At 45.0% G+C, this 9,219-nt stretch overlaps 1 protein-coding gene across 1 annotated transcript in view; it reads left to right on the top strand.

The window, feature by feature from the left end:
* The first annotated feature begins 6,688 nt into the window (after nucleotides 1–6,688).
* The window catches only part of APOB (apolipoprotein B), a 39,293-nt gene continuing 36,762 nt past the window's right edge, over nucleotides 6,689–9,219 (top strand). The window contains exons 1-3 of the mRNA XM_063077743.1: nucleotides 6,689–6,758; nucleotides 7,037–7,075; nucleotides 8,364–8,479. Coding sequence (XP_062933813.1) covers nucleotides 6,689–6,758; nucleotides 7,037–7,075; nucleotides 8,364–8,479 — 225 coding nt within the window. The remainder of the gene's footprint in view (nucleotides 6,759–7,036; nucleotides 7,076–8,363; nucleotides 8,480–9,219) is intronic.

Here is a 9,219-nt window from a genome sequence, read left to right as displayed (position 1 = left end):
TCGACCTTGTTTTAGGCAATGGTTTCTTAGATATTACACTAAAAGGAGGAGCAACAGAGGAAAGAATAAATTGGACCTCATCACAATTAGAAACTTTGCTCTTAAAAAAAAAAAAAAGCAAAAAGACAACCAACAGAATGAGAGAAAATATTTGTAAATTCTATATCTGGATACAGGGGCCTGTATCCAGAATATATGAAGATCTCTTACAATTTAATAATAGAAAGTTCAAACGACCCAATTAAAAAATGCAAAACCCAAAGGATTTGAATAGACATTTGTCCAAAGGAGATATACAAACTGCCAGTAAGAGCACAAAAGATGCACAGCGTCATTAACCATTATGGAAATGCAAGTCAAAACTACAGTGAGATACCACTCCACACCCACTAGGATGGCTGTAATCAGAAAGACAGGTAACAAGTGTTGGCAAAGACAGGGAGAGATGGGAACCTGCATACACTGCTAGTGAGAATGTAAAAGGCTGCAAGCACTTTGGAAAACAGTCTGGAGATCCTCAGATGATTAGACATAGAATTACCACATGATCCAGCAATTTTACTCTTAGGTATGTACCTCACAGAAATAAAATCATATATGTCCATGCAAAAACTGAAGACAAATGTTGTAGTATTATTCATAATAGCCATTAATTGGAAACAGCACACATGTCCAACAATTGCTGAACAGATAAATAAAATGCAGAATAACCATACAATGGAATATTATTTGTTAATGAGAGAGAACAAAATGATACAACATGGATGACTCTTGAAAATATTATGCTAAGTGAAAAAAGCCAGTCACAAAAAAATGCACATTGTATGATCCCATGTATATGAAATGTCCAAAATATACAAATCTATAGAGACAGAAAGCAGTTCAGTGGTTGTCTAGGGCTGAAGGAATGGGGAACATACAGGGTGATGGCTAATTGGTACCAGATTTCTTTTTGGGGTGATAAAAATGTTTTAAAATTGATTGTTGTGATGGTTACACAGCTCTGTGACTATACTAAAAACCATCGAATTGTGCACTTTAAATGGGTGTATTTTATAGTATGTGAATTTTATCTCAACTAAAAATAGAAAGAGAGAGAAGTTCCTTTCCAGTGTGGACCTTAGAACAGGTAAAGATGGCCATTATTTTAAAAAGTAACTTTATTAGAAGCTAAGTGCACCACTAAAAAAAAAAAAGAAAGTCAAGGAACCCTTGATCCTAAACAGCATGTTTCTACCCACTTTCTGCTTTAGAGACCAAGTAACCAAAACAGGCTGGGTTCTGAAGATGGCCTGAGCCCTCCCCGATGCTAATAGAGAGGGAAGTTTGTGCAGATGAAAACAACATCAGGCAATCGGGTACTTATTTGGTTTTGTTTGTAGAATATAGGTAGAGACAGTGTCAGTTAAAGTCCTGTCTCAATACTGATACTGTTCTCAGCTTTCCCTATAATGGATGGCCTGTGATCCAGATGGGGGACAGAAATAGCAGAGACCTGAGACATGACCATAAAACATTACATACACTTGCAGGATCCATCTGGCCATCTGTAGATAGACTGGCTGGGGAAGCTTCCTTTTAGAGACTCTTAATTGCTGTGCTGACTAGAGCATTGTCTGGTTCATAAAATCCCACCAGTTAGGCAGCATACTAATGCGTGCCTCGGTGTTCTCAGACTGATGGAGAAGAGTTGGATTCAGTGACTTTACGGGCCTTTGAGATCCCGAACCTCTATGATTCTATACAATTAGTTACACAGTAATATTTATTCTAAATACAAACCCACGAAAAATCAACTAAACGTTTCACTTTTAATTGGAAATAGATTGTAAGGAAATACACTGATATCAAAGATTCATCTTTATAAAGCAATCTTCGAGAAATTTTACATAGCCAATGCTGATATAGCTCAATCAGAGTAGAATGAATAACCTAAATTATAAACTAGAGACCCGAATTCTTGCCCTATCTCTGTCCTTCTCATGAAAAACATAACAAGACAAAACACAAAAATCTTAGACCGTTGGCCTCAGTTTATCTATAAAACGAGAATGTTAGTCTAGACTCTGAGATCCTCTGTATGTCTGACTCTGTGAACTCCTGTTCCTACGTCTCCCTTCACAGCTCTGGACAAGAATTCGGGGCAATATTCATGGTTTCTATACAATCTAGAGTTTCAATGCCATATGTACTACATTTAATGCCAAATTAAATCGAAGATTTAATTAGCCTGAAAGCTGTGTCCCCTTGCGATTCCCCCATCTCCTTTCTCCCATTCCCTCCGCAGACTTTAGTTGGCTGGCTGCGTCACCAACTGTCAGACACATCAAACATATTCTCAGCTTCCTGCCACTGCTCTTTTGATGGACCCACCCATTCCAACCTACCCAAACCCTGTCTGTCATCCAAGAACCAGTCGAGTCTCACCCCTCCAGGACCCACGAGACCCACACCAGACCACTACAGTCTGCAGTGCAGACCCCACAGTGGACACTTAACATACACTCGTGATTAGCCATGATGGGTAATTATGCCCTTCTCATCTGTGAGCTCTCAAAGAACAGTGCTCAGGGACTCCCTAAATATTCTAACAGAATTCGTGGAAGTGTGGGGTGGTAAGGCTTGTTTATCCATCCAGCTGTCTGTCACCACCCTGGTCTCAGCGTTCTGACGGTAATGCGTTATGGGCCTTAGTCTTGCTGTGAGAACATAAAGAAAACTTAAAAAGCAAAAATTAGTAAAGAGCAGCAGGCAAAACCTGGCAAAAAACCTCTCAAAGGAAACCCTAAGTTATATACGGAAGCTTGTCTGAGGTCAAGGCAAGGACGAAGCGTCAAGCTAGACATGAGGAAGAACTTCCTGAGAGTTGTGACTCCCTGTTCCAGTGCCCCCAGGAGGGCATGCTCTCTCTTTATTTGGATATCTGTTTAAGATGGCTGAAGGGCTCTATCTCTTGGATAGTATAAGTGTGGGTCTTTGTAGAGGTAGGTGGCCTCCCAGAAATCCATCCTGCTTGATGATGCTGAATCCTTAGCCACAGTTTTTAGCTGGCATGAGGTTTGACTCTAGAATAATTTATGTACTCACTTTTGAGGTCCCAAAGTTTCCATGGAATCAAATAGTCAGATCTGGCATAGGCCTAAGAGGTCATCTGGTCCTGTTCTCTCATCACACAGATGCGGGATTGATACCTCCAGTCTTAGAGACTGTCCCATGATCCCAGGTCACAGAGCTGGCCTCTCTCTCATACAACTTCAAGTTCACACTATGCATTCTAAATTAAGATATGAAAATACACAGCATCCCTCAAGAGCAAAAATGAAGTGCATATGTGAAAGAAAACTCTCTCTCAAGGACCATATGACATTATCATCATAGCATTTATTCCGTAGGTGTAGAGAAACCAGAAGGAAATGGCTAACTTTAATGTACAAACACAAGTCCAGGCTGTCTCTGTCGGATGACAGATGAAGCCAGGGTCCTGTGGTCAGCATTCACAGAGAACGTAATTTTTACAAATTGGATAAATAAATCGGATAACTTGGATGCAGAAAAAGTTGTGGGATGTTTGGATGAGCCTGAGCTGTCACCAGCTCTAAAGGAGAAATCCCAAGACTGGGGAGTGCTGGGTTCGGCCTCCATTTCTTTCCCTCATGGCTATTGGAAAGTTTCTCCTGGACTGGGCTTCTTGGTTTCTCTGGCTGGCAAGGTAATATATGTAATGTCTACATTTGGTTGACACCGGTATCCCCCACCTGCACCATTCACCTAAATGCACCATTTTTTTCCTTGACATTCTCATTTGTGTGCATGTATTGTCATTGGCATGTACAGAACACACTGGGCATGGTTCCATCTACAATTCTTGAAGTTTATTTTCCAGCTTCTGAGCATCCTTTGCAATTATAATGTTATAGGCAGAAAAGAGATAGGCTAATTAATCACTGCAATACTGGTCCCTATTTGCCAGATGAGTTTTTTGAATAGCACGGCTGGGAATAATTTGTATCAGATTGTATTTCCTTGCTTTATGTCACTGAAAACATATATTTAGCACTGTACATAAATATCCTGAAAGCAAAAGGCTATAACTGAATGGCATAGATTCATTCATTCGTATTCAGCAAATTATTTACTGAGCACCTGTTTCAGTATGTGAACTGCACTGAACTCAGAATATTGGGATTCTTGGGGCATTTAATATCTTTAAATGGTTCCTTGAAGTTGACTAAGACCCTTCTTGTCACCTTCAGGTAGCAGAATGGATAGTTTTGCTTCTAGAGACTATATCCAGGACATTCAGCATTATCTAATTCCTTGAAATGCCACTAGTCAGGTGGCCTTCTAATGGGCACCGAAAGCCCTGTGATGACTCAGATTGACCATTAGCCCAGCAGGACTTTGCAGCCATGAGCTGATAAGTCAAAGCGACTGGCTGAGATTAATCTGCATGACACCAGAATGTCTCTACTTAAAGGAAAAGAAACGAAGGGTGATATCTGGGGTCACAAATACCATATTTTCAAATAGCTTATGACAAAGAGCTAAGTGGACTTTCTAATTTAAGAAAAATCTACACATTAAACCTTACAGTATTTCTCCCAGTGTACGCAAGTCAGTTCTACAATCCAACACTCGTTCCGTAGGGTATCTGTGCTGGAACCTGTCGGAGCATCAGTCCTGCTAGTTGAGGCCCAGCCCAGCGGGGCCTTTCCAAGAGCCATGACGGAAAGAAAGAGAAGCCAAACCCAGTGCTCCCCCATCTCAGGATCTCTCCTTTAGAGTCGGTGACAGCTCAGCCTCATCCAAACATCCCATGACTTGCTTCTGCATGCAAGTTATTAGATTTATTTTTGATTCCTAATTTGTAAAAATTACGTTCTCTGTGGATGCTGACCGCAGGACCCTGGCTTCATCTGTCATCTGACAGAGACAGTCTGGATTTGTGTTTGTACATTAAAGTTAGCCATTTCCTTTTGGCTTCTCTATGCCTAAATATTCTTTCCCGTTCCCCTTAAAGTGAATAGGCATGCGTGCACGAGCAGGCACCATTTCCCCAAAGGCTAACAGCAGCCAGTCCTGGGGAAAGTCAGTCCTCATAAAATAACTCAAATTAAATGCTCAGAGAAATGGGATTTGGGGAGAATTAATTTTTGAAGACCTTTCACAATTCAGTGAGCCTTGGGTTGAGACCTCTGTGATATCCACTTTCAACAATATTTACATCAATGCAAAGCAACTGATGACTGAAGGGAATTTAGCTGCCCACAGGGAGTTCGCAGCTAAAGGTCACAATATCTGAGTGAAGAGAGGTGTGGAGGCCCAAGTGCAGGGCACGAGACATACATCATCGTGTCAGTCTCCTCTGAGGGAACAGCGTCTTTAGACACAATTACTCTTTCAGAATTGACCCTTCTGGAACCATCGTTCAACGACTTCGTAAGTAGCTTGTTCCATCCGGATATATCTTAGAAATCAAACAAAGCTGACAAATTGTGACGATAAATACTGACTTCCACGGAAGGGGCTTCCCGTATCCCATCCCTCTAGTCTCACTTCACTGCTCCTAGGTCTCCTGCTCTCACTCCTTCTTGTGTCCCCTCCAGCTGTCACACCCCACATCCTGCCTCGATTGTTCACTGGAGTTTCCCGTCTGCACATCTCCCCAACCAGACTGGCGGGGGCCTTGCGGACGCAGCCGGGCTCAAACGTTCCTTCTCGCATCCCAGTACCGCCCATCAATAAGCCTTTCTGACTGACCCTGGGTCAGTACAACCCGTGCAGCTGAAAGCCCTGTCCTGCACCTGATTTCCTACAGCCGGGCAGAGGCAGAGAGCACTGGCCAAAGTTGCCCGTGGGAAATAGGCGGTACCTAGAAGAGAAGGAAACGATTCATGGAGAAAGTTCTGGGACGTTTTTGAGGAACATGCTGTGTCTAGTCCACTACTCTGCTTCTCACTGGTCTCCCCACCACTGGAGGAAACCGAGGAGCTGGTGCACGTAGGGGGTAGGGGCAGCTGGGGGGCTGGTCTTCTCCAGAGGCCCCACCTCGCTGGGGCTTGTTGAAGACTGGGGCACCTGGGCGGGTGACTCACAGCCATAGGTACTGATCAGGATTAGAGACATCCATGCAAACCCTAAATCCACCAAAATGGTAAAAAAAAAAAAAAAAAAAAAAACAGGTAGAGAAATGTTTAAACCAAGACCTGTTAAGGACTGACTCCTCAAAGCCCTCCAGAGTCAGAGCCGGGAGGAGAGAGGGTTTTTTTTCTCTCCCTCTTTGGTCACCTCCTGAAAGCACTCCTGGGACAGGGCAGGCTTCTAAGCATTAAGTCCACTGGCGCTGTGACCCCCCCTGTCTGAGACCCCAGAGAGAAAGGCCAGGCCAGGGGAAAGCCCCGGGGCGGCGGCTGCTGCTGGGTCCCAAGTGAGCCCCCTGCCCGACCCCCTCCATGGGCCCAGAGACAAGCCTCTGTGCAAAAGCAAACAGGTCCGGCTGGGACGCGCCCTTTGGACCTTTTGCAATTCTCTAAAAGCCAGGGCCTCCCATAAATAGAGCGCGGGCACCGGCCGCCCATTCGCACCTGGGCCTGCCGGGCGGAGTAGAGCCTGCCGCGGTGCCTGTCCCTACGGAGCCACCGAGCCAGGCCAGGCCGCAGCCAGGGAGCCGCCCCACCCGCCGCTCGGCATGGGCCCGCCGAGGCCCGCGCTGCTGCTGCTGCTGCTGCTGGCGCTGCTGGCTGCAGGCGTCCCGGCCCGTGAGTGCGGGGTGCGGTGCGGGCCCGCTTTAAACCAGGGGGTGGGAGCCCGTGGCAGGAGGTTGGCTGAGGTAGCTGGAGCCTGGCTCAGAGGGAGGGCAGCCACAGGGGTGCAGAGGGTCCGAGGACAGGGGACGGGACCAGCTGGTGGTTCCTCCAGACTCAGGATGGGGGGAGGGGAGCGGCGGCGGCAGGCTGGAGGGGCTGGGGAGTGGTCGCTCCAGCACCCACTGGGAAGACGATGACAACCCACGGTTTTCTTTCCCCTTTTCTTGCAGAGGACGAAGTGCTGGACAATGTCAGCCCGAGCTGTCCCAGTAAGGCATTTCCCCACCTGGCTGGAAGGGCGACCCCCGCCCAGCCCACCCTCCTGCACCTGCGCTCGCTGAGCACCGCTCACTCTGCAGTGCTTTGACGCTCGCACTGATGTGCCTTGTTCAGAGCCTCTGCCTTCCCCCAAGTGATCGCAACTGTCTTCTACCTGCCCTTCTGTTCTGTCCCCAAAGCTCGCCTGGGGGTGGGGTAGGGACTGTCACTCTGTTGGCCTCTGGACACTTTTTTTTTTTTTTTTTTTTGTAGTTCCTCTTTTTTTTTTTTCTTTTTTCTTTTTTTTTTTAATTTTATTTTGTTGATATACATTGTAGCTGATTATTGCTCCCCATCACCAAAACCTCCCTCCCTTCTCCCTCCCCCCCTCCCCCCAACAATGTCCTTTCTGTTTGCTTGTTGTATCAACTTCAAATAATTGTGGTTGTTATATCTTCTTCCCCCCCCCCCCCGGTTTGTGTGTGTGTGTGTGTGTGTGTGTATGTGTGTGTGGACACTTTGAAGAGACATTGCTGTCCTGTTTATCAGTGACTGATCATTGATTCAGAGCATGTGAGGGTGAGGAAATGCTGACTTTAACCTCTGTGCCGAAATCCAGACCCTCACCCCTTCCTATTTACCTGACCCCAGGGGTCAAAGGAGCTGGCCCTGCAGCGGTAAGTGCCCTGTGTTCGCCTAAGCGAGGCAGGGCTGCCCTCTGATGGGGCTGCACCGCCATCTGGTGGGCATCTGCCATTACTGCATCTGAACTCGTGACTAGCTCTTATTCTCAAATTGTTCAGAAAATTCCTCTCAAGCACAGTGGAAACATCCAGAAATTTCATCTAGCGGGGGTTTCTTAAATTATCCAGATACTCTTAATGCTTAATGAACTTTGCCTCATGCATTTGGTAGAATCCAAAAAGAATAACAGAATTATGGTGTTTTCAAGCTGAAAAAGCATTAGAAATAGTACTATCCTTTTGCTTAACGTTGTCAACACTTAATTTTCCAGAAGTCTCTTCTATAGATTTTCTGAGCCCCATTCCTTGATACGTGACACTCCCCTCCCTATACTTCAGATGATATGGTTAAGGAATACGAGCTTATTTAAACATTACCCTCAGCAAAAACATATTGGAGAAGTTAAATCTATAAGGGAAAATTAAGTATAATGCAAAGTCAATTAAAAACAATTTATTAATTTTTTATTATCTATTCCATTGTCCCTCTGCCCGGAATTGACTGTCCTTGAGAGGTTTATTTCTGTTTTGACTGACTTATTTCTCCTCATTTTAGAAGAGGCAACTCGATTCAAGCACCTCCGGAAATACGTATACAATTATGAGGCCGAAAGTTCCAGCGGAGTCCCTGGGACTGCTGATTCAAGAAGCGCCACCAAGATCAACTGCAAGGTATGGAGGATGAGGGCCAGAGGAACATGGAGCCTGCAGCTTTCCCCCAACCCTGCTCCACCGGGTACCCAGCATGGGACCTTCCAGGAGGTTGTGCCCTGAGCAAACCCAGCACGTGCCAGGACTGTTGTGATCTCAAAGTGCTGCTGGGACTGTCCCTCAGGTTGGAAGTCAGTCACATTGCTGAGAAGTTGTCTACCACAAAAAAATTTGCCAGCTATATTTACTTTCCCATTAGCTTCCAAGATGTGATGGGAGTGCATGATCTAGAATATCAGCAGTGTAGGTTTGTAGATTTGAAAATGAGAGAAGCCGGGTGGATGAACTTAAGGAGGTGGGTGTCTCAGGAAGGCACTGTGGAATGCAGTTTCTAACATATAAGTCAGAAGGATCTGCTGCTAAAAACAAACAAAAAAAGAAAGAAAGAAAGAAATTAAATACGCAGTTTTTTCTAAAAGGAAACTGTACTTATTACTGAGATGCTTGTACTCCTTCCTGTCCATGTACATATGGAGCAGATCTAAGGGCTACTATTGGAATTTGTGTGGGGAAGAGAAGTCAGGCTGAGAAGTTGCCCTCTTCTTTATAGAGCCCTAAAGCTCTCGTCTGTGCTGTCAGGTAAGGTAGGCATTAGCCTCGTATGGCTATTAAAATAAATAATAAATAATAATTAATAATTAATTAATAATTTAAATTTAATCAAATTAATAATTCAGTTTCTGGGCCACATTAGTCACATT

The sequence above is a fragment of the Cynocephalus volans genome, chromosome 14, assembly GCF_027409185.1.
Source record: "Cynocephalus volans isolate mCynVol1 chromosome 14, mCynVol1.pri, whole genome shotgun sequence".
Lineage (NCBI taxonomy): Eukaryota > Metazoa > Chordata > Mammalia > Dermoptera > Cynocephalidae > Cynocephalus > Cynocephalus volans.
This window is presented reverse-complemented; position numbering and strand designations above follow the sequence as displayed.